This window comes from Crotalus tigris, unplaced genomic scaffold (assembly GCF_016545835.1).
Source record: "Crotalus tigris isolate CLP2741 ecotype Arizona unplaced genomic scaffold, ASM1654583v1 scf7180000017536.10889498, whole genome shotgun sequence".
Lineage (NCBI taxonomy): Eukaryota > Metazoa > Chordata > Lepidosauria > Squamata > Viperidae > Crotalus > Crotalus tigris.
The window spans coordinates 7,755,330-7,782,302 of NW_024096460.1; the positions used below are offsets into that span (position 1 = coordinate 7,755,330).

A 26,973-nucleotide genomic window follows, 5' to 3' on the forward strand; every position below is an offset into this window, starting at 1 on the left:
ACAGGTTCCTCCTCACTCTTATCAGTAGAGGCCATGGAGGATATACAACTATGTGTTGAGTGGAACACCTGGTCTACCAAATGTAAAGCACTCTGTTCTGCATTTCACTCCAGTCTAGGAGCATCTTTTGCAGGCAGACGTCACCACTGTGAGCACTGTAAATTCAAAATTTTGTGGCTGAATTTACAGTGTTCACAGTAGTGACGTCTGCCTGCAAAAGATACTCCTAGACTGGAGTGAAACGCAAAACAGATTGCTTTACATTTGATAGACTGGGTGTTCCATCCAACACATATACACAAGTGCGCGCGCGCACACACACACACACACACACACACACACAAAGTTCCTTCGCTGTGAGACTCTCAGAGTCAGTGATAGTTGGGCAGCATACAAGTTTAATAAATTACTATTATTATCCAATTATACATACTATATATTTCTTATTTTAAAAGGCCTGAATTTTTTAACAAAAGAACTGCCAGAGGCTATTAAGGAGGTTGCTGGTCCAATCTCTCCAGATACGCAAGAATCTCCCTTTCCCATTTTCCTACTGACTATGGTAGCCTCAGGTTGATACAGAGGATAGCTATACAGTCAAAACCTAGGGCACATGCAGAATGATAGGGATATAAGCATTCTGTAAAGTATCTTGAACCTAAATTTTTAAGACTTGAGTGTAACTCCCAAGGTTTTGGACTGCGCTCAGAGGGCTAACACGATAGCATCTTGCTATTTTTGCTGTTTCATTGTAGAGTTACAACAGATTCACCACTCTTGCAAATTCTTAAGTCTAATACTCACAATTTAAAATGAACATAATAACTCTTTAGAAGTCCCAGTACAGGTACTGTTCACAGAAGCTAAAACTATTTGACAAGGTTAATATCTCTTGTCAAATATAGGTTGAGTTCCCATATTGCACAATATGTAGCTTACTTGTTCAGAGTTTAACATATTACATGAATCCAATAATTGTGCACATGTAGTAAATTGTAATATTTATTAAACAAACTATGGTTTAATATGAGCTATGAATGAAACTAATGATCAAATATTTAAAAAAGGAGATACCAACAAATTGGCCATGAATGCGCATTTCAAAAAGCCCAAACATAAACACCCACCCACAAAATACATATTATAATTTAACTGGGAAATTGAAAATAATTCTGGTATTCCAGATCTTGAAAAACTTCATAAAAATCTGTCTCTTTTGATTAGTTTTGTTGAAAACAACGATGTTCCGTAGCTTGATCTTCATCAAATAAAAGATAGTAGTGCCAAACCCATGTATTTCAAAGTGAAGAGAAACAGTTCCCTGTTTATAGTAGCCATTTTATACTATGCATTTTTCATGTATTGTGCATATTTAAGTCATCATCTGACTGCTTCAACTATTTTGATGAAGCCTGTGTTTGATCAGCCTCAAGTGATTCCTAGCTTGATTTCTCCTGAGGTTGACATTCCCCTACTTCAGCTGAAACAGCTTCTTCAGATTCAGAGTCATCTGAATACTAGATCATGACAATTCTGTATTAACTGGATAGGGCTGCAATTTTACAATATACTGAGGCAACTTTTGATTTTTAATCCAGATACTGCTAAAGTTTTTGAGAAGGGTGCAAGTAAATAAATGTATTTAACTACCACTGTGATGGATTGCATCTTTTTTGCTGAAAAAAAGATTGGAGTTTTAAGTATATAACTTATGGTATAAAAACACATCTATATACCTAGTAGCTTTCTGTATTTTATTGAAAAATAATCACAAAAGTCTGCATAAGCATAGAGGTTTAGGGACAGTGGATGCACAATACAATGTTCTGAATGGGATTTGGAGGCAAGGGGGATAAATAACTTCCTGGAAGTGATAACACTGCTTTCTGAATCCTCCCAGTTCGATGTATCTTGACTTTCAGTAACAGAAAAAAAGATCTGTATCACTATTTCATTTTAAGAAACATTACAAATTATAAGTGCATTTCTATTGTATATGAGTCACTATCTAACTCTTATTAAAAGCTCTATAGTTTCCCTAATATTGATAATTCAGTACAATCTGTATTATGTCCCATCAGTAACTAAAAATACTAGTCAACATTATGTGGTTTAATAGTCTGAATGAGAAAACTCAACATTAAGATGTTGATGATTGTAGCATAAAGATTAGAATCATTATAGAAATATTTTCATATTTATTTATCTTTTAATCTGTTAGTTGTATAGAACATTTTATTATCCAAAAAACTAGGGAAAATCTATCATAGTATCTTTGGTAAAGGACATACCAAGGTCCTTTTATTAATGCTATTTTATTAATTCAATGGAGTAATTCTGCCTTCAGACAAAAACTTTTTCCTATCATTATGACATTATGATGTATACATTGGAACTTATCACAAAGTCGACAGCTCATAAATTCATGTTTTCTCTTTTATATCCAACAGTTATGCTGTAAGATCAAAGTAGTTTTTATTGTATTTCGTGGCAAATGTAGTAGGTAATTTGGCCTACTAGATATTGCTGAATTACAATTATATCAGCCATCCTAACCAGTAGGAAGTGATGCTAAGAACTATAGTTCAGCACTATGTTGTAGTGTAAAATATAGTTAGTGTAAAATATACCTCAAATTGGTCTAACATTCTCTTTTTTCCCCAATTAGATCAGCCCATTGAGACCACAAAGACCAAAGAGCCAAGTTATTAATGTTATGGGAAGTGAAAAACGGTTATCTGTTTCCCCATTGCCACCTCCTCAAAGTATTCCTCCACCAATCACTCCAAGAACCAAGCTTTCTTTCAGCTTACAGCCCAGTAAGTCTAAAAAAAATTATGTCTAGATGTATTGTTTTAATAAACAAATGTATAGAATATGTCATCAAGGGCACACTCATATTGACTTTGGATGGGAAAGAATCATTGATTCATGCATACATAATAACATATTTAGGTATATATTTGATATGGGTTTTGTTATTAATGTGATTTGCATTTCAGCATTACATCCAATGAGTCAGCATAAATGCTATTTTTATTTGCTTTTTGTCTTCAGACAGATTAAGGTGCATAAAAGACACCTCTGGAGGAAGACAAATAAGAAATCCAACTGAACATAGAGCCTTTATCAATGGTTAGCTTGTGACTGTGAGGGCAATGAAACCTAATTATTTCTCTGTGCTTATTCCATCCATGGATAACCAGCTGTGACCAGGTTTGAATAGGAAAGGAGCACTGGAACCCTTGCAGGATCCTTATGAGAATCATTCTACACACTGTCAAGTTTAGTTGCTTAGAATCACTTGGAGTTGGACTCTGATGGTAAAAATCCTATTCTGTAGAGAGTTTGAGCCAGTTAATCTTGAGCATGTGAACTGGAATATAATTGGCATGATGTTTTATCACTTGCATTTTAGATCCAGGTTTCTCCTGGTTGGTTAGTTAAGGCCTGCTGGAAGCAGATATATAGCAGAATCCAAGCAGTAGCAAATCTCTCTTTACAAAAGGACATGCTCTGCTTTCCTTAAAGGAGGTGGTGGTCCATTTCCTCCTCAAAGTGGATTCAAAAGTACTGAATGATTTCAATCTGATCTCCATAGTGGACGGCTCTGGATGAAACATATCATCTAGATTTATTCCAGTCAGCTTCAGACCAGGTTACAGCACTGAACTTTTGTAGATGCCCTTTAGTGGACTTAAGGCAGGGGCTAATATAACTGTTCTAGCCTCTGAGAGTGGTCATCTGTTTGCATAGGATTAAGTATCATCAGTATTGTATATCTCTGCCCAGGCCATGATGCCAAAGTTCTTTCCCAGTGCCTGGAGGTTGTGCAGTTCTGGATGAGAAAGAAGCTTCAATTGAATCCTAACAAGACTGAGGGGTATGAGTTTTAGTACCCTAGATCTGCAGATCTTTACTGTTAATTGTGGCTGGATAATATTTCCCCATTTAGAGTTGGTATGCAATTTGGGAGTTTTCCCAGGCTCATGCCTGGGAAGCAAATGGCAGCTGTAGCCAGGGGGGATTTTGCATAAATCCCTCTTGTGTGCCAGATTTATCCATTCCTGGTGTGGGTGTTATCACTCACAATCATTCATGTTTTAAATACTTCACAGTTGTTTTGTTACAATACACTCTACATAGGGCTATCCTTGAAAAGCATTTGGAACTTCACCTTCACCACCTTCAAAAATTCAGCAGGGCATGAAGTTGGGGTGCACCATATATACCCACATAAAAATAAAGGTAAAAAATTTCCCCTTTAGGGGGCGGTGTTCATCTCCGTTTCTTAGCTGAGGGAGCCAGCATTTCAATGGTCATGTGGTCAGCATGATTGTATGCCAAGACGCATGGAACACTTACCTTCCTACTGAAGTGATACCTATTTATCTACTCACATTTGCATGCTTTCAAGCAGCTAGATGGGCAAGATCTGGGGCAACTAATGGGAGCTCACCCTGTTGCGGAGCAATTGGATCTCAAAGCTGGGCTATGAGCTTTCCAGCTGACAAGTTAGTGTCTAACTGCTGAGCCATCATGCCCTCCACACCCACATAACACTACAGCTAAGAGAGCTTTTGTGAGCAATTCAAAGTGCTAGTTGTGAACTTTAAAACTGTACATGTCATGGTTACTCCCATCTCCAGTAGCTTTTTCTCATTCAACTATATCTGTCAGGGTGGGTATGCTCCGGTTTCCTTTTGTGAAGCAATGTTGCTTGGCAAAACTTTGTCAAGGCACTTGTCCTATAAAACAGCTTTGCCATGAGATTCAGATGGCCCTGAACATTTGGCTATTCTTCCAGAGACTTTGGTGGGGATGTTAATGGAGCCCTGTATGTATGTTTGGTTTGTATGCTTTAGAGAATTTTTAAGGGTACGTTGTCTATATTTTTGATTGGTTGCTTTTGGCTAGCTGCCCAAATATATTTTGCTTAATGTAAATCAATAAATATACTTATTAGGGAGGAAGTAGGAATATGTGAGAAAATGAGCCTATTGCAAGTTCCTGATCTATCCAACTGTACCTTAAAAAGGGCAAATAAATTGTAGCCTAAGAGCCTGATTTTAGGTAACCTTATTTTATGTAAATGGGAGGCGTTTAAATAGAGAAATAGAAGGAAGGGGGGAAAGTCTTTTCCAAGTGATCAGTTTTGATTTTTAACGAAGAAACAAGTGAGAATAACAAAAATAAACAGAGTGAATTAAGGCGGGAAATCTTCAATAGGTGATTACTTCTGACAAGAGCAATCTGTTCCCTGGAAGGCAACTCAGTAGAGAAGATGGGGTGGGAAGGAAGAGAGAGGAATGTATGGATCTGGAAAAAAAAGGAGGAGATTGTAGCAAAAGTTACAGTAGAAATACATAGGTAAAATAGATTTTATCCACTTTTTCCTAGTACTAGCCATTACCAGGATTTAACCATTAAAACTTACTTGTACAGAAATACAAATTTCCTATCTCTTGCCAGAAATTAGGGAAGATAATTTGACCACTGTAAAGCAGTAAAACAAGAAATTTAGTAATTAGTATATACAATTTCTTAAAGAAGTTAACATTTACTAAGTAGATTGATAGTCTGTTGAAATATTAAACAGTATCATTCCTTTTTAATAAACAGAAGCACCAACAAACATAATTCTAAACTGTTGAATGAGATATAAAGAATATATCTTAATATTGGTATACTTTTTTATCTAAAGGCATCTGAATATTGTACTTCACCTTTTTGCTCCTTTTCTGATGTGAAGATTTTAGGATTTCTCTTATGGGTTAAGGGCTCTCTTCTTTTATTAATAAGCAAAAGCAAAGGAGCTAAGTTATGGCAGTTTCATTAATGAGCTATATGAACACAAAAAACAAGCCAAGTTGCAGGACTATTTTGAGCATGTGAAAATTCCTTCAGTTGCAATGGAAAGGAAGGAAGGAAGGGAGGGAGGGAGGGAGGGAGGGAAGGAAGGAAAGAAGGAAGAAAGAAAGAAAGAAAGAAAGAAAGAAAGAAAGAAAGAAAGAAAGAAAGAAAGAAAGAAAGAAAGAAAGAATAAAATATATGTCAGGAAGATTAGAAAGTTAGTTTTGAAATTGTCCCATTTGGGGAAAAATGATAGTGTACATTGCCTTGGGTCAACCGGAGATTGTATGCCAACAGTATATGGAACTTAATTCCAAGTTGGTTGAAACTATAAAAGTCACTATTGCCTTATTCAGTATTGCAGTGCAGACTACAATTTTCAGAATCCCCTGACAACACAGACCAAGCTGAGATAAATTGTTTGCTTATTGGATATGGAATCCACTTCTAGGTACTTTTGGAACCAGTTAGGCATGCTTTCCTCATCTGAGGACTGAGATTTCATCTCTTTGGCAGGCTTTAATGGGCTGTCTACTTCTCACAATCAGTTCCTGTCTTTTAATACTGCAGAAAAGCAGTTGTCTGCAAGAGTAAGCTTTAAGAGGTTTGAGATGGATGTATTTTATGTGCATGAAACTAAAGTCTGATGTGCTGCTTCTCGATGATGTAGATCCCCAAGACAAACTCAGGAAGTTTTATTTACTACTTTTCTGAGGTAGAAAATAAAAATGAAATAGAAGTCAGGTGAAATACATTTTTCCCTTTAACTACATATATCTGATTCCTTTTCCAAGAAGTTCATGGCAGGATATGTGGTTCTTTCCTATCCCCATTTCTTTCTCCTAAGTACCTTGTGAGGTACAATAAAAGACAGACTGAAAAATATATTTTGAAGTTGGATTTTTAACATTTTTAGGAACCTGTTTACTAGAACCTGTATTGCACATTTCATATTGTATGTAACAGAATGTTGCCTTATTTGGAATTAAAGGTTTTAAGAAATTAAAGGTTTTAAAAGAGATCCTAAATAGAATAGATCTGAAATGGTATTGCAGTCTATTCATGTTCCTCTTGATATCTGTAGCTGTGCAATTCAGGTAGTCCTGAAATCACAAGAGTTTGTTTAGTGCCCATTCAAAGTTACAACGGCAGTAAAAAAAAAGTGGCTTATGACTGTTTTTCACACTTATAATCATTGCAGCTTCCCCAGGATCATATGATCAAAATTTAGCTGCTTGGCAGTTGACTCATTTATGACGGTTGCAGTATCCAGGATCACATAATCACTTTTTGCAACCTTCTAACAAGCAATGTTAATGGAGAAGCTGGATTCACTTAATAATTGTGTTACTAACTTAACTGCAGTGATTCACTTAACAACTGTGGCAAGAAAGGTTGTAAAATGGAGCAAAGCTCACTTAGCAACTGTCTTGCTTAGGGCTCAATTTTGGTTGTAAATCAAAGTCTACTTGTAGCTATTTACCTCATTTAACATTACAGTAATTTTCTAACATTTTAGTAAAATTATATACCGTATTTTCCGGCGTATAAGACGACTGGGCGTATAAGACGACCCCCAACTTTTGAGAAGATTTTCATGAACGTTGTCTTATACGCTGGAAAATACGGGTACTTTAACTTTCACCCCAATGGGACTAGCTGGCCCCTCTCGTTCCAGTGGAAGCCTGCCAGACCGCTTCCGGAATGACACCCTGCGGGTAGATTGCTCTGTCATCTGCGCAGCGAGAGCACCAGCCACGGTGGCAGGTTGCCAAAGAAGCGGCCGAGCACGGAGGAGGAAACGCTGAGCGTCTGTCTGTCAGGGTCCCAGGGCTTCTGGCGCTCAGCGTGACGGCACCTGGTGCGGTCAACCCCAAGGAAGCAGCACCCTCTGTGCAGCCTGCCGGCTCCCACCAGCTGCTCCTGCCGCCCACCCGAGCAGACGCTGGTGGCGGGGGGGGGTTTCCCCGGGGGAGGAAAATCCCCTCTCGCATCGCCTCCCTCCACCACCCTAGACTGGGAGGGGCAGGATCCCTGCCTGAGGGGCGGATGCTTCTGCGAAATTGCTGGCTTTCTGCGAGTGCTGAGCACTCGGGAAGCCCTCGCTGCTGACCCAACATGGGCATTCTTACTCGGCTGGCTCTCCGCCAGTGCTCCTCTCCCACCATTGGTCCGCCAACACTCCACCCTCGCCCCTTCCTCCCGGTTGTTTCTTGGAGGGACACTTTTCTAGGGCTATTTGGCTGCGTGGGTCACTTAAACTCTCATCCGGACAGCCAATCCCTGTGCCAAGGGGTGAGGAGCATGGGGCGCAGGATACGGGGAGCTTGCTTTGATGTATCCATATTTTTCGGCATATAAGACGACTGGGCGTATAAGACAACCCCCAACTTTTGAGAAGATTTTTATGGTTTAGAAAGTCGTCTTATATGCTGGAAAAATACGGTACCTGTAGTTATACATTTAATTCTTTAAATTGTTTGTGGGAAGAGTGTATTCAATTTTGTCCTTTTAAATTGTGTTTATCCTAGGGAAAAAATTAAAATGCTGAATCATTTATAATCAGTAACTAAGGAATAATAGGCAAAAAAGTATAAGAAATAGTTTAGTGGACTCTTTCCTCATAGTAGTGTTAGCATTTATAGACCACTTCTCATACATCATCCAAGATTCAATAATTAATATTGCAAATGAAAATCTAAAAATTCCCATCTCAGATGATACATTTTTGTTACTGAATAATCATTTGCAGTATAGATGCTCCTAATTTTTCCACCTGATGAAATACAAATATTAACCAGCTCTGTCAAAGAAGGAGCAACTTCAACTTTGATTAAGAATGCTTTGTTGGCGAGGGGGCAAAGATTAATAATGGCTACCTCTGCAGTATCAAATATCATTTAAGGAAAACTGATTAGTCTCCCAGCTGTGTGATCATTCCACAGGAGTGGAATGATTCCACATTTCTGGTTATTATGGATGTGGTAAAGCAACCATAACAAATATTATAGCAAGTACACTGCTTATTTCTGTTGAATTTAACCTTGAATTTATATATAAAGGGACCTTTCAACTTCACATGTTTCTGGCCCCCACCAATTATAATGCTCACCCTCCCAGCATGTCTAAAGCATTCATACTTGTCACTCAAGGACATACTTGAGTTCTGAGCAAAAAAAGGTAGCAACTTGATTAGCAATTATATATTATGATAAAAACATTCTTTCTTTATGATATTGGATGTTTCTTGTTGCTAGTCTTTCATTTTTCAAATAAGAAATGTTGGGAGGACTTTATGAAACTAAAAAAAGTTTCCTTTTATTTCATAATATTATAGATTAGCTGTGAATGTGAATAAGCTGCTGAGAATTCCATGCATCTTTATTTTCAGATTCTGAACTAAATGGCATGAATAATTTGGAAATGATGGACATTCCTCCACCATTACCTCTGAAAGGTAGCATGGCAGACTACGGAAATGTCATGGAGAGCCATGAATCTATTAGCCCTGCCACTTCCCCCCCTGTACCTCAAAGGGTAAGTAACGTTGCTAGAAGTAAGTCTACATAACATTTATTGGCTTCATGAAATATTACTTTTATAGGGAATACATGAAAACAAATTAAAGATCAGTCTTAAGGCCAGCAATTTTATCATATATTTTGTTTTTAGATCATGCAATTTTGTCAAAATAATTGAGTGAAAATATTGCAGTTTTTAATTAGAAGCTATTCGTTATATTCTGAGATGTATGCACAGTTAACATTTTTTTCACGTTAGAGCAAAACGTGCAAACAAGCTGAATTGTCAGCCTCAAAATATTTTGATGGTAAAATTATTATATTTGACAGATAATAAAACATGATAAATATGGGTAATATCCGTATACTAATACAGTGGAGAACAGGGTATATGGGTGTTCCCTATGCCCATTTGTCAACAAAATGGAGCTTGTAGAACTGCTGTTATCCATCTTTCTTTCTTCCTGAAGCTTCCAAAGTGCCTGAAAATATTGTGAGATGATTTGTAGCAACGTAAGGAAATGCCATCTGGAAACAATTGCGAGGAAAATTATTTCACAATACAAAATCCAGAGTGCCTCCATTAATTTAGCTGCTGGAAAGAGACTTGGCACCCAAAACATCCACTTCTCTTTCTTCTAGCAGGAGCAAGGAGAGAATAGGGCTCCTGTGCGTCTAGTTGCATGAATCTATAGAGACTGGAGAGTTGACAACAAAAGACCAGCTTCTCCCACTTCTTCTTTCCCGGAAGGGAAGTTGATTTTTTTTTTAGTGTTGCAGTAAAAAGTATCAAGATCTACTTCCCCTCCAGATTCTGTTATAACTCAGCTCAGCAAGAGAAATGGGACGGATAGCTTTTTGATCCCATGGAAGTGTTGGAGACTATGTCAGGAGCCATTACTTAAACAAATAAGGGGTTTTATTGTGAATTCTGTGATACCTATGCTAATAAAGTAGTGTGATCTAATATTATATTTATTTATTCAATTTGTATAGCTGCCCATCTGAAACCAATGACTCTGGGGGGCAAACAATCATAAAAAAAAATAACTACAAATAGCAGCCAATCTATCTGGGTCAACCTAACCAAGAAAGTGAGGTCTTCACACATTCAGGACCACAGGCCAGGTACCTAGTCAGGTCTTCAAGCCTTATGAAAGGCCAACAGGGTCAGGACCATCCTAATCTCTGGAGGGAAAATGCAATTAAGAGAACCAGGAAACACCATGCAGCCAGTTCAAAAGGATATCATGACTGATGGTATTGAAGGCTGCTGAGAGATCAAGAAGAGCAAGGATGAATGCGCCACCCATCTCACTCCTTGCCCTTCCAAGAGGGCAATCAATGCTGACTCAGCCCACATCTTGGCATGAATCATGACTGAATAGATGTAGATGTAGATAATCTGCTACATCCAGGGCCTTTTGAATCTATTGTGCAGCCACTTTCTGTACAAACGTCCCTAAAATGGAAAGGTTGGAGACTGGGCAAAAGTTTTCTTGATTACATGATGGCCCTTGGAGGGGTGTACCAAGCCATCTTAAGTGCCAGTGGGGCTACCCCTACTCAAAGAGGAATTAACCTCCACCCAGACCCAAACATGTATTCACTTCCTGGCATCCTTGGCCAGCCAAGAGGGGCATGGATCCAAAATGGAAATGACCAAACTAACAGCTACAAGAACTCTATCCTCAGGTTCAACAGGCTCGAACTCCTCCCATATAACATGCAAGACTCAGCCTCTGTAAACACAATTGGCCTTGCATGAAGGCTAGAGTTCAACATACCGTGAAAGTATTCTTTACAAAACCAGTATGTTGAGAAAAGTATAGGGAATATAAGAAATCAAGTTTTAATTTACTTAATGTTCCTCTCTCTCAAGTGTCTTTTCCTCACTTTCTATGTGTACTTTATTATGGCTTCTACTTCTCTTCCTTATCTCAGTTATTATACAAGAACGTCTGTGAGTGTCCAGCATTTGAATCTTCATACACAGTCTTTCCTTCTGCTCTGTAAAACATGAAAATATGCCTTCTGGTTGAACTACAGTTCTTCTGAATGTTGGGTAAAAATCAGGACATAATTCTTCTCTCATTCTGCTTTCTCTGTCACATATCTTCATTCACAAGACTGCCATGTATCTGTTCATATCCAATTTCTGCCATCACATTTGTCCTGAGGCTTATATTATGTTGGGAAATAATCAGAAGATTTCAGGATATGTGCTTCTGATTTTTTTTCATAACAAAGATAGGAAAATTGTTTAATTTTGCCTTCAAGTCAAAAGGCTAATTATGCAGCATCCAGCCTGTTTAAATAAATAAATTGTTTTTTAGATCTGTCTCTCACAGGTTTCGCTGTATAAGTTTGGAATGCAGTAAGACAGTACTTAATTTGCAGCCTTCTGCCTCCAATGTTCTAGTTAAATAATTTTCTGCCAAAGTAAAGTTGCTGGTTTTGACTGTGTCCAAACTGTTCCTTGCATAGTTATTTATCCTCCTCTCCCTTTGTGGTTCTATTGTATATTCTGACTGGCTCAAGGTTGGCTCAGCCTTCCATTCTTCCAAGGTTGGTAAAATGTGGTCTCAGACTATTAGGAGCAATATACGGACTCTGTAAACCACTAGGGCTGTAAAGCGTTGTGAAGCGGTATATAAATCTAAGTGCTATTGCTATCACTATTCTGTGTTGTTTAACATCTATATGAACGTACTGGGGGAGATCATGTGGAGCTTTGAAACGGACACACCAGAATAATGCTGACATATAAATCAAGACTCTTAAGTTGTGCCAGCAAGATATGATTTGAAAAAGATGCAATTGGAATATAAGATCAATGTAAGGAACGGATTGACTGTGCTTACCTTATGCTAGGTAAGGAGATATGGGCTGTAATAAGAGATATTGTGCAAACAAGGACATGAGAAATATTCCCTGTATTTTGAAGAGAGAAAAATCCAAATGAGTTTTAGAAGAAATTATGATGATAGCTGTAGAAAGCTAGAAGATGATTAAGAAGAAAGACACATGCTTTCTAATGTCAAGCAAAATAGAGAGGGTAAGATACTTCAGTTAAGAATATCAACAAGTAAAGAATATAGATGATGATGATGATGATGAGAGGAGGAGGAGGAGGAGGAGAAGAGGAAGAAGAAGAAGAAGAAGAAGAAGAAGAAGAAGAAGAAGAAGAAGAAGAAGAAGAAGAAGAAGAAGAAGAAGAAGAAGAAGAAGAAGAAGAAGAAGAAGAATAAGAAGAAGAAGAAGAAGAAGAAGAAGAAGAAGAAGAAGAAGAATAAGAAGAAGAAGAAGAAGAAGAAGAAGAAGAAGAAGAAGAAGAAGAAGAAGAAGAAGAAGAAGAAGAAGAAGAAGAAGAAGAAGAAGAAGAAGAAGAAGAAGAAGAAGAAGAAGAAGAAGAAGAAGAAGAAGAAGAAGAAGAAGAAGAAGATAGTCTGGATAATGGACGTGGCATGGCAGTGCCTGGAGATAGAAGAATAGAAGAGAAAGAATTGGAGAAGATAATAAATTACAGTACAAAGACCTACAAATAGAAATAGAATTACTGTGGCAAAAGAAAGCAAATTTAGTACCAATAGTAATAGGCTCCTTGGGTGCAACTCCAAAACAACTGGAGCTCCACTTGAACACCATCAGCATTGATAAATTCACCATCAGTCAATTGCAAAAGACAGCTTTACTCGGAACAGCTTCCATCCTGCGACAGTATCTGTAACACTATCAAACATCCAGATCTTCCTATCCCAGATCCCTAGTAAGGATTTGATAGATAGACAAAAATGCCAAACTCAGTCTGAACATCTGGCTGACTGTGCGATTAATAATAATAATAACAACAACAACAACAATAATAATATAGTAATAAAAGGAAAATAAGAGATATTTATAAGTATACCAGAGAATCACAAGAAAATTACAGTTATAATACTCATGCTCAAAAACATTAGAGATCTAATGTAGACAAGTGAGATTAGAGGAGGATAGAAAGACTAAATCTGAATTATAAGATAAAGAGAAAAGTTTATAGATGGCAGAGGGAATGGTCTTGAAAGACAGAAGGAGGAGCTGCTACCAAGAAGTTCTTCAGTCCAGTAAAGGGATGGACAGGACTTGCTGTTACTGGTCTATTACAATAAAAATAGACTTAATTTATATGAATTAGTTTCTTAGTCTGATCTACCTTTTGCGCTGACATTCAGAGACAATATAGTAAAGAACAATTCTACTAGAAAGTAAGGTGCAACACACAGCAGACAGCTATCAAATAGAAAGTATCTGGTATAGATAAAATACCCACTGAAGTGTTTAAAGCTTCAGAAGTGGCAGGTAAAGTGCCAACAGCTTCATATCAATAAATATTGAATAATATTGTATGTTCTAATGATTAAAAAAGTTCATAACAAAAATCTATATCAAAGGAGATATAGAGAATATACAAATTATTAACTCTTTCTATAAATAGCAGCTGAAGTATTTTGAAGATGTTACAAAAAAAGAATAGCCCACACAATGAAAAAGAAATGCCAAATAAGCAGACAGATTTCAGAAAAAGCAAATGGATATGAAATAGCTAACAAAAGATAACAGAAAAAGAGAATACAAGATGAAGATTTATCTTTGCTTTATTGAGTATAATAAGATCCTTGACATATTATAGCCAAGATCATGTCAGAATGTGGATCATGCAATCACTAATAAATGTGCCAGAACATCTAATTATTCTTCTGCAGAATTTTTTCAGTAAAAAAAAGTTGTTGCAAAAATTTTCAATGTGAGGAAACAGAGATTCATAATAAGGAAGGCAATCAGATAAAAATGGATATTAATCCAACTTATTTGATTAGAGAAAAGACATTATCTACATTTATTGCTGACTAGAGTCTGCTTAAGGACCTTTTGTGTAAAAATGAAACAAAAAAAAACCCTTATGACTTATGGTTTTGATGATTAGACAGGATAGGTTGTAGAAAAAAGTAATAGACTATATCTTTAGAGAAAGGTCAAATATTTTGGCTGTGGTGTTTCAATATAATTTCTGAACATTTCATTACCAAACTAGGAAACAACAGCAGCAGGATTTTCTTGTTCTATTCTCCTTAGTTCATAAATTTCTTGTAATGTCTCTTAGCCCATAAAGGTTAAATATATTTGTACTTATAGTTGCTTTGAAGAGTATTTGAAGCTACTTTTTTTTCTTTCTTTTCTATCTTTAATCTTTTTGCTTCTCATGCACTTTTTGCCTTTGATTTTTTCTTTTCTTTTCTTCTTTTTATTCATTTGTATTAACTTATTAAAAAGTTTTTATAAGAATATATATATTATTGAATATATTATTAAAATCGGAAGATATGACAGCTGGAATCAAAATGGAAGTCAAACTATAATTTTAGATATGGGAGCAGCCTCATTTAATCAGTTAAAAGTAAATAAGATTAAAAGTAATCCAAAGTGAAAAATCCAGGTTAATGTTAAATGTGAAGTAGACAAAGATAACGTCCAACTGCATGTTTATCAAAGTTACAGCTGATGGTGAAAAAAATGAAATTAGTAGATGAATTTTCTTGGTCTCTAGAATAAAGATGGCCAACATGCTACAGAAGTAAAGAGATTACTCTTAGATAGCAATGACAAACTTGGATACTTGTTTTTTCTGGTATAAAAAGATAAAGCTTTGAAAGATGGATACATTGAGAGGAAGAAAACAGATGCTACTGAATTATGGGTTTAGAGACAGCAAGGTGTTCCAATCAATCCTGGATCAAATGGAGACTGGCAGCTTCCTTGAGGCAATAAAAAGCAAGCCACAACTCACATACTTTGGACATGTGATGAGAATGGATGATGAAGTAGAAAAAAATAAGGTTGGCAAGACTGAGAAGAATTGAGATATGGAAAGACGATGGGTTAGGCCAATAGAATTAAAGCTATTACTGAACATCCTACACATTGTCACTGAAATCAGGTTGAGAATCAAGTGTTCGTCCATGAAGACAACAGAGGTTGAACTTGACTTATTAATAACTGACAGTACAATGGCTCATATAGTTAACCAGCCTAAAACTATTGTAGCTTGTCTTTATTTTCTTTTTAAAAAACTGTTTCTATTTCATTCCAAAAAAGTTAAAACACAAAATTCCAACAAATTTAAAAAAAGAAAAAAGAAAAAACACAAAACAAACATTGAAAAAAGTGCATTAAAATGGGAAAAAACAACATATATACACATTATATCACCTAGTTGAATACTGATTAATATATTACTACAGTTTTGGTTTCCCACCCCTTGTGAAACAGGCTCAGAAAAAAATTTAAGCTACTAAGTCTATTCACAAATTATTGACCTGTTATCCATATTAATAACTATATTAATAGCAACATATTTAACAGTAAGAACAACAATAATAAAAAGAGCAAGGTTAAAGTATCGAAACCTTCTGTTAACAAACTAGTATTGTAATCAACTTGTAGAAAATTTACCACAGCATCTTATCTATCCCAGTCATTCCAAGAGTTAAGAGTAATTTGTCCTGGATCAAGTATCCATGTTTGTGTCTTAACATCATTTCTTATCAATTGATGTCTAATTAAATATAATAAATTCAGTGTCCACAATCGGTGCATCTTCCCAACAAAGTCCACAGGAAAGTGGTTAAATGTGACAAATCCATTTCCCAATATTCTTCAATTTTCTTAGGAAAAAACAGTTTATCAGTTCTCCAGTCAGACAGGATACTGTAATTGCAAAAGAATGCAGGCTTGAACTTCAGAGAGGGGTATGCAATTGGCTCAGCTGATTTTGCGTCTGTACAATCCATATCTCTTTCCTGACTTTCCAACAGCTTTTAAATCGCATTCCTGCAACTTTTAAATCACATTCCTTTTTTGAATCTGATTTATCCAGAGCTACAGCATGTACAGCTACAGTATATGCATCTGAATATTTTCACAGCTATTATCTTTCATCAAACTTTTTGTCTTCTATATAGAAAAGTAAATTGACTTAACAATTCTGGTAAATCAGCATCTTCCTCAAATTATTCCTTGCAAATGAAAGAATGCAATTGCAACTCATAGTCAATTATATAAGGAGAATATCATGCATGGATGTCACATGATCACTTATTTTATGGACCCTTGATTAAATGGGAAGCTTATATATGCATGAATACATTATCAACATGCTAATAGACAATATTCAATATTTCTGTGTGATAACAAGATGTATCTTATTAACACATTTAAAAGTAGAATATATCTTGACAGTAATCCCATCATACATGTGGAAAATGAAGTGAAGAGACTTATCAAGTGCTGAGACCTCCCTCAATACTTACTATAAACATTTAAATTTGATCCAACTTTATACATTTGGTTTTACTTGTAGTATCCATACTTTTCATTATAAAAATACATATTGAAACTTTTTAGATAACATATTTTCATTGGAGTGGACATCCTGAAGCTCTTCAAATGTTTAACTAAAACCCCATGAGGCCCAGCCAGTAATAAAGCATTTAAGACACTGTAGTCCAGTAGCATCTATATGAGCATAAATGCTCTTCCTATAGTAGAACTGGAGATACTTGTATCAGAATGACATATTCAGTTCAGTGTCCTTAACTCTAAAGTTATAAAATACTTAAGGGAAAAGATTCTATAATATCTTCCTCTTGAATTTAATAGGAAACCTTGCATACAAAATCAGCTACATGCTAAATTAGAATCAAGAAAACAAATTCAAAAGAAATGGAGTTTAATTTAAAACATGGGATGCTTACTCAGAATGGAAATAAAATTTTACTTTCAATTTAAAATTACAAGCAAAACTTTATGCACTTTTTAAGAGAATCAATATATGGTACCAGAATTACCGTACTTTTCCGGCGTATAAGGCGACCCGGCGTATAAGACGACCCCCGACTTCGGCGCCTAGTTGCATGCCTAGAAAGTCGTCTTATACGCCAGAAACTACCGTAATTTCCGGCGTATAAGACGACTCGGCATATAAGACAACCCCCGACTTCGGCGCCGATTTCAATGCTTTAGAAAGTCGTCTTATACGCTGGAAAATACGGTAATATAGACAGAAACATATGATAACTGTACCATAGTTCTATTGCTTTCATAATAAACATCTGTAATCGGGTGCAGTAAGTTGACAACTATAAACATTTGTGCATCTTGTCTGCCCATAGTATCTATAGCTTTTGAACCTGCATTTAGAACTTCAACAAACTAATAAAGGATTGTCGTTTTGACAAGTTATGTTGTTCTTGACAAAAGTAATGAAATACATTTTCTACCAAAATAGGAAAGCATTTATGGCTATTGAAAAGAATGAATTATATCTCCACAGTATATCAAATTTTATATGGCAAATATCTTCATTAATTTGAAATTAATTTGTCTTTGGACACAATCAAATAGACCATAGATGCTAAACTAGGTCAGTGGGTTTTTGTAAGTAATATTAGTAAACATTAAGTAAAAGCTTGATGGTAGCTGACCCACCATCATTTCTTATTTTATCTTTTTCTGTTATTTTAATTTGACTTGGAAGGGGGTGGTGATGTTTTATTATAGGATTGTTTTTATATTTTCTCTAGTGATACGTGTATAAAAGTGTGTGTGTGTGTGTGTGTGTGTGTAAAAAAGTCCTGGTTATTAATAAATAATAACACTGGCAAAGGGAAGTTTCTTTAATTATGAGCATGAAATAACAGCATTCAAATAAATGAAGGCAAAATGAAACAGAAAGGTTATAATTTACTGTTTACATTCAGTTCTTACATACTATCTTATAAGTATTGTCTCAAATGTTTAATATTCAATAGTGCTATGAGAATTACTATTTGCATTATCATATAGTGCAATCAGCTGCGTGTGGGTATTCAAAATATTGTGTAGTTTATGAAAAAGAGAGAATTAGTTCTGTATTAGGCCTGAAAAGGAAATTACAAAGTAAGATGCATGTAGATAAGGATAAACAATTGCATATCCTTTTGTGCCAGAGACAGAGGAAGAGAAAGTCAAGGAACTACATTTTTTTTAAAATAGTGACTTTAATTTCTTGCCCACAATATTTCAATGCAAACCCCAGATGTTATTTAAAAATTCATAAAGAAAAATTTCTATTATATCTCACCCATTTCTGTCAAGGCAAAATTCAAGACAAACAAGGATAGTTGTTTTTTTTAATACAGAAAAAAATATAAAGAGAGGTGATTGGAGATGAAATGCTTCCATGTTCCAGGTGTATCTTTTAAATAAAACTTCTATTTTTCCTGAAGGTCACATTGCTATAGGAAATTGGCCTAGGTGTGGCCTTAATTTCTGGTAAACCATATCATTACTTCAATCATCCTCTTAAAACCTACCATTGTTGAAACCTAACACAGTCCTCTTAATTAATGAAAGTATAAAAAATACGTAGAGCCCCTGGCCCACTTTATCTAAGCTTGGAAACTAAATAAAGTTTTTTAGTTTTTTATTTATTTTAATTATCCTTTACAAGCAATTAAAAATTATGAAATTTAAATTAATAAAAAGGCCAAATTGTTAATAAGAGTTTAGGAATATAAAATAGACGTAGAAAAGAAAGCAGTAAAAGATTCTTCACTTAGAGATAAAAACGTATTCGCTACCAAGGATAGTATCTATAATTAACTTTCACTAGTACAGTTTTACAAGCCAGAATCTGTTTATAAGTACCTACCCAGCCTAAAACATTTGCTGAACAACCATAGTACACTTTCAAATATATAGAAACAAATTTTGAAATAGACTCAGGAAGCTAAGCAGGGTCAGGCTCACTTACTATTTGGAAGGGAGATCATTAAGAAATAACAGAATCTCAGATTAAACTTGAAAGAAGGCAGCAACCAACATTTGTACTGTTGCCAAGACAACTACATGGATGTGTTAATTAATTCACTAGGGGTAAGCTCAATTGGAAGGAAACTTTCAGTTTTTCAGAAAATTTGGATTTCTATTTTAAGTATATTGAAAATGGCAGTCAAACTTTTCGGCAGAGTTTAATGGGCATTTTTCTTCTTTCATTGTAAAGAAGTAGACAGAAACTAGAGGAACAGAAGTAAACATTCTGCAGGTTTATAGAAGTGAAAAGAAGATAGGAAGAGGTTGCAAAGACTATCGATCTCAAAATGTGTTATTTTCTACTTACTCTGCCAGCAAAGCATTACTTGCAGCCCTATCTATTTCTGAATATTTATGTACTCAATTAATTTAATAGTATTAAAATTCAAGATTTCTTTCTAATGACATATCTGACTTAATCTGGCTTAGGGCAAACATAGATGTTTTAGTATCCTCTTTAAATATCTTAATATGTTAAAATTTCTGTTAAAATTATGCAGAAATTTATACTGTTAATTCCTTTTCTTCTTTGAGCTGGGTTGTTTTCTTGCGCCTTGCAGACGTTTCATTACCCAAACTATCAACGCTGTTGTCGCTGATGATATTACCTAGTTTGGGTAATGAAATGTCTGCAAGAAAACAACCAAGCCCAAAGAGCACAAGGACCCTTCATTTCAATCCTGAGCTATAAATATTCTCTTTTATTGGTCCTTTTCTTCTTCTCCCCTTACACTCTCCACACACACACATTAACTTTGTTCCAGCAAGCAAATATTTTGAATCAGACCCTCAGTGATCAATTTCCTTATTACCTTAGTTACTCCAAGGCTCATACTAGGCTTTAGGGATCTGAAGTTAATATGGGGGATCTTACTGAATCCTAAAGGGTTTGTGTAAAGTAGGGAATCCAAGTTGCTGTTATTATAAAAAATGCAGAGATTGAGCCTCTTCAGTAGATGACCAACTATTGTTCCCATCCCCACTAAAAAATTGCAAAGAGAAAAATACTTCCCTCTCATACTGCTCTTCTAAAAAGTGTATAGCCTTTTATAGGGTTAAAGTGAATTAGATCTCAATAGATCATTAATATTTTAGAATGCTAACATTACTCTCCAGATCTCATCTTTTCATTATAGGTAGGGTTGTAATTTTTTGGGAATTATCATTGCAATCTACCTTTAAGATCAAGACAGCACTAAAGCCGATTATTCAGTTAGGATCTATCAAGTCATAAGTGGAAGTTAAATTTAGGATTGCTTTCTTGGCTTTTTGATTAGGGGGACAATCCAAATTATACAGTATTGATGTGCATGAAATCAAAAGCCATTACTAGTTCTGCTCCAGAAGGAGGGTCCAGTGCAACTTTCTTGGTGATGCTTTCCAATACTATTAATATTGTTATGAGGTGACTCAATTGAAAAGTCAATTATATTGGAGTGATCAGCAGAAAAAGGAGAAGGGACCACCATAGTACCTGTTGGCAGGACATTATAAAGGATAACACCAGGATAACCATGGCAGACATGAAGGAGGCGGTACAAGACAGAGCAGCATGGATAGTGCTGATCCATAAGGTGGCTGAGGGTCAGACATGACTGAATGGCTGACAATAATGACTAATATAATATTTTTCTATTGTTTAAATATTCTACAAAGCCACATCACCTTCCCTTAACTCTGAGGGAAAGCAGCACTACTTTTCATTGAAAAGGCTTTGTAATCACGGGGCTTTATTAGAATCTTATTCTTTTCCTCTGTCAATATTTTCTATTAAACTGAGATTTATATCATTCTGGTTCTTTACCTTCTTTCCACCTTCTCTTTCCATGGTTGCTTTTAAAATTTAAATACTTCCCCTTCAATGTGAAATCCACCACTATCAGCTTGCTGTTGACCTATCTCCTCATCCCTTAGCCTAATTTTCAACCTATGAAGATTTATAACATGCAGCAGCTGTATTCAATTCTTCTATCCTTTACATTTGTATCCTTCTCTCATTTTTTGATTCTTAATTCCCCCATTCATCCATCAAGTCAAAAATGCATATTACTATGCATATGCCCTTCACAATATAAATTATTATGGTAAATTAGTCCTCCATTATTTCCTGACATTGTATTGATTATGTTACATAGCCACTCTAAAGGTGCATAGCTAGTAACTAAATAACAAAGGGTTTTGCAGTAAGTAATAATGCAGAGAACAAATAGTCTACTTCATGGCTAAAGTTAGTTTCTCTACAAAAAAATAATTATGTTCCCTAGGATATGATTCTTACTGAGAGATGAAACAGAATACTTGTTCCAACTTGATATTGAGAGAGAACTGACCCCCAAATGAAAAGCTGAAAGATATCTCATCATGTAAATGGCTTTATTACCTGACTTTTACCTGACTGTGGGTTTTGGTAACATTTTGACCATGCATCAAGAGTTTTCTTCAGACTGTTCTTCCACTTCAACAAGCCAGCTACATAAACAATGAGAATAGCTATTTATAAAACAAATCGACCATAATGGACCATTAAATATAGTAATGATTGCACAGGTCCTTTTGTAGAAGAGAGATTTGTGGAATTGCTAACATTAATAACTGTATACTTTTGCTGTTTCAAAATGGCAAGAAATCTTGATGCCTTTTTTCCAGCAATTTTGTTTGAAAGTGGATGGTGAGGTACAGAAAAGCTGTTTGCATTAATCCTGGAGCTTCAGATTACATTATCTGCTAGAACAGAGAAGTGTTGAAAAATATCATTAAGTATTGGGAAACCCAATGTTCACAGTTCATCTGTAGGCAAGACAATGATTTGCATTAAAAGTGGTACATAGAAGATCGTGGCACTATTATTAAGTAGTATTTGGCATTTTTTTGTGTAAGGAAAAAAAACACAAGATGGTTACAAATGGAAAGCAACTTCATTTGTCTCTATTGTACAATGAAACAAGGTGTTTATATTAGAAATATTTGTCTAGAAGCACTCTGCAAGAAATCAGTCTTGACCATTGGTTTCCTCGGAAATGGTCTGAATACTTATTGGCCTTGTATGCCCAAAGAATTCTACCACTAAAGAAAAGGATATCTTGATCTAAGAGTTTTATCTTTAACTATGTACATGATACGCTGAATGGATGTCAAGACATCAATGCAAATTCTTTTTTCTAAAGATATATGTTAAATTGACAACTGAAAAGCCAGAATCAAAGTTTAAGAGGACAAATCATGTTCAGTTCCACATTTGTATAAATCTTCACACTTTTCTCAGAGATAAATTGACAGACACTGTAGTAATATTTTCAGCTTGTACTTTGTACATTCCTTATGATAATAGTGGGAAAAAAATGACAGATATTTTATGTGTTTGTTTTCATAACTGAAGAGTCATAGAATTGCAAAAATTGTAATAACTTGTCTACTAACAGTATGAAATGGAATGGATTTACTTGAAGAATAATAAAAGATTGAAGAAAAATTGGGGGAGGGCAATGTGGGAAAACAAGTGGAAAACCAAGTCTTAAGATATAAAATAAATGGAAAGCATTCCTGACAAAGTAAAATTTATTGAATGATGATATTCCAATATAAGAGGGGGGAGTCAATCTATTTTCCAAAGCACGAGAAGGCAAGACAAGAAGCAATGGATGGAAACTAATCAAGGAGAGAAATAACTTAGAACTAACTAAATTTCCTAATAATGAGAACAATTAACCAGTGGAACAGCTTGCCTTCAGAAGTTGTGGGTGCTCCATCACTGGGGGCTTTTAAGAAGAGACTGGACAGCACTTGTCTGGAATGATATAGGACAGGGGTAGGTAATCTTGGCTCTTTTATGACTCGTGGACTTCAACTCCCAGAATTCCTGAGCCAGCACAGGAATTGAAGTCCACGAGTCATAAAAGGCGTTGAAGTCCACGAGTCATAAAAGAGCCAAGGTTGCTTACCCCTGATATAGGATCTTCTGCTTGTGCAGGGAATTGGACTAGAAGGCCTGGAAGGTCCCTTCCGACTCTGTTATTCTGTTACAATTGCTGGATGGAGCGTTGCAAAATGACTTAATGTTCTTTTCGTGGAGGTTTTAATGATTGTATTCTTAGTAAAGCTATGGAAAATCAGCTTAATAGTACCATATACACATATGTGAAATAGCTGCACATTACCCTTATAACAAAGATTTTTATTGTGGGCCACATAGCTTGGGGCATAATTTGCTGCTCATATAATTTGCACTTCTACTCCTGATTAATTTGATTAAATAAAATCCTAGAAGTCAAAACAGTACCCACAACATAGTATATTGGCATTACAAATATTAAGCTTTCATAAATATATGCTGGCAAATGAAAAATTGTTCATAAGTTAGAAATATATATATTTCATACCATGTTTTCCCGAAAATAAGATCCAATCTAATTTATGTTTTTTTTTGCCTCCAAAAGAGGCACCAGGTCTTATTTTCGGGTGATGTCTTTTCCATTCACCTCGCCACGGCAGCACTGACAGCCCCACCCAGCTGGCCCACTTCTTCTGCGACTAAAGGAGCAGCTTCATTCTGCAGCTGAGAATGGATCTCCGGCCTGCATTTTGCAGCCAGAGGCCTTTCTGGAAGACATCTGCAGCTGAGAACGAGCTACAGATTGAATTCATTGCTCAACCTCTGATTGAGAAATGCAGGCCGGAGTTGCATTCTCAGTTGCAGAATGAAGCTGCTCCTTCGGCTGCAGAAGTGGGCCAGCGAGGCAAATGTCAATCTGTGAGAGGCCTGGTAAGCTCCACCCCCCACCCTAGCTTGATTTTTCGGCATGCGCCTCGCCCCAAAACAAGGACTTATTTTTTGGGTAGGTCTTATATTAGGCCCACCCCCAAAAATCAAGTTAGGACTTATTTTCAGGGTAGGTCTTACTCTCGGGGAAACACGGTATAGCATGGCCTTTCTAAAATGAGAATTGGCATCCAATTATAAAAAAGGTATATTATATATATTATTCCAAAATATATCTCAGTTTAGTAATGTTTAGAGATAAAATAGTTAATATACACAATATAAAATAATTATGCTTACGTATGTAATAGATTTCAGTTGATATCCTTACTGAATACTCAATTTAATTACAGTCATTAGTAAAGTCCTGTTCATAAGACCCAGGTGGGAGTGGAATTAAATAGACATAGGTTTTTATCCTGCTATCACAATAGTAGCATTATAGGAAATTATATTTGAATCAATACAGTTAATTCTCTAGTAAGATCTTTTATCCAAATTTTCTTCTAGCAACTGCCGCCTCCTTTGCCAAGCAAAACACCACCACCGCCACCTCCAAAGACCACTCGGAAACAAGCCTCTGTCGATTCTGGGATTGTCCAGTGAGAAAGAAGAGATACCTTGAAAGATTAAGTTGTAAAATTTCTGTCTCTTAAATATGTTTAAAATGTTTGCAATATTATATATATCAACCCAAATCAACAATATGAAACCTTAGTTGCAATGATTCTCACATTCCAACAGTTACTGATATCTCTAAGTATGGTTACAAAATTATTCAGCTGAATGCATTCCAAAGCAACCAGGAGCTGTTTTTGAACTGTGGTTCTGAATGGGTTCTAAGAACAATCAAAATATCATTAAGAGATTGCATTTGTGTCTTTATCTTTGCATTTGCATATGTAAGCCTTATGAAAATAATTGCCCTAATGCCTGCAATGTAGTTTAGTATTATAGCTGTATAATCTTTTACATTAAAGTGTTAGGAAAACCACTTATCATGCTCTAGGCTTACATTAGAGTTGGTCTCTCATGCATTGATTGGTCCTTATTCAATAAATTATCAGCTAGTTTTTGCTTATATGTTAGTGCAGAATATATTTTAGGTTCCTGGGTCAGCATTAACTTATAGGGAATAATATCTTATCTACAAATGTAGAAGTCTAAAAATATATAGGGATAAAAATGATGCTTTTGGAACATACAAAACCAATCTTACCTTTTGTATTTGATTCACAATTGTGTCACTATGTACAGACATTTTATATATATATTATGGTCTTACAGTGTCTTTAGATTCACTCATTCCTTTTCAGTAATAAGCGTATAGTTTATCTTCAAATGTGTTGTGTTTTAATTATTGATAACTGTTAAAATATGTAACAAGTCTAACAGAGTAATTAAGCTCTGAAATATTATGAAGAGTCAGAAAAGAATCTTTTTAAAAATGCCTCTATAACTTTTTAAAATCATCTGCAGATTTTATAATCTTAACCGTTTTTTTATATATTTCTCTGTCAAATAAAGAAATCCTTTTAAAGTATTTTCCTTTTCTAAGAAAATAAAAATGCTGGTTACTTTAGAATCTGTGTTTATTGGCTTACAATTATTAATATGAATTTTCTTAATATTGTTAGACAGTATTACATAACTATAAATGGATTTGGTTTGCCTATATCAGAAGACAGAGTTAGCTGTAAGATGCACTCAGCTTAAGAAAAGGACCTCCACTTGAAAAGGGCCACCTTCTCAGTCCCTGTTACTACACCCTGCCAGATTCAGAACACTCTTTGATTCAGGAATGGCATTCTGTTTTATGCAGGGAACAGAACAGAACAGAACAATAGAATAGAATACAACAGAACAGAATAGAATAGAATAGAATTACTATATTTGGCCAGGTGTAATTAAATACGCAAGGAATGTATTTCTGTACTGCTGTACTGCAGTATATATTCTGTGCTATTATACTGCTGTATCTACTGCCTACTACAGATATGAGTAAGTGCAATGGGGAATTAAGATTAGACTTTTCTTCATTTGCAGAAAAGCAAATGAATATAACTACTCTCTTCTAAATAAAAACATCACATTCATCACCACCATGAAGTTCTGACCTGTCTTCTTCTGCAGAATTCTAACAGATGTTACCACAGCAGCTGTGCCTCACACCTTACGATGTCTGTGATTTGTGGAAAATGCCAAGCTGAGGAAAGGAGGAAGGAGAATTTGATTCATTGATTGACAGATCTGCCCTAATGTCTGAGAGACTTTTGTAAATCTCAGAAGCCATCAGTTTTCCCAGATTTGAACCGCCTTCTTTTCCCCAGTTTTAATTGTTTTTTATGCTAAGCAAATTAACAGAAGAAAGTAAAAACATAAAACTCTAACAAAAAGATAAAAAAAATCAGAACTAAAAAAGAAAGAGAAAAAGGGCCTGTTGCCCTGTTGTTGAAGTAGAACAAATTAAAATGTCGTACCAAATTGTTGCTGCAAAATAGAGATTTCTTCCAGTAATTTCTTATTTTAGCCAGCACTTCTTTTTTTATTGAAAGTTTTTAAATTTTACAAAACAAATCCCTTCCCCAAACCCCCACCCTCCCGTACCGTCCCCCATCTTCCCCAAACCTCCCATACCCTCCCTCAACCTTCCCAGACCTGAGTACAGGTTTAATTAAAATTTTCAAAGAAAATAAAAAATAGAAAAAAACTTAAAACACATATAAATCCTAAACAAATCTAAATACCTTAAATTAAACAAATTATCTTCTCTAAAACATAATAGTTGCAAACATTAAACACACATTATAATATACTTTAAACATTTTCTAGTATTGTACTTATACTTATAATATACTTTAAACATTTTCTAGTATTGTACTTATATTATTATATTATTATCCATCATTCTATATAGAATCCCCATAACACAAATTTAAACATTACTTTCTT

At 35.4% G+C, this 26,973-nt stretch overlaps 1 protein-coding gene across 3 annotated transcripts in view; it reads left to right on the forward strand.

The window, feature by feature from the left end:
- DOCK1 (dedicator of cytokinesis 1) overlaps positions 1–25,603 on the forward strand; it is a 450,137-nt gene extending 424,534 nt beyond the window's left edge. For 2 of the 3 annotated variants that reach the window (XM_039345121.1, XM_039345028.1), the window contains 3 exons: positions 2,669–2,819; positions 9,245–9,390; positions 24,532–24,669. In XM_039345121.1, coding sequence (XP_039201055.1) covers positions 2,669–2,819; positions 9,245–9,390; positions 24,532–24,627 — 393 coding nt within the window. In that variant the 3' untranslated portion in view covers positions 24,628–24,669. Of the gene's footprint in view, positions 1–2,668; positions 2,820–9,244; positions 9,391–24,531 lie in introns of all 3 variants that reach the window. The other variant, XM_039344947.1, reaches the window with a different exon arrangement.
- Positions 25,604–26,973: the final 1,370 nt, after the last annotated feature.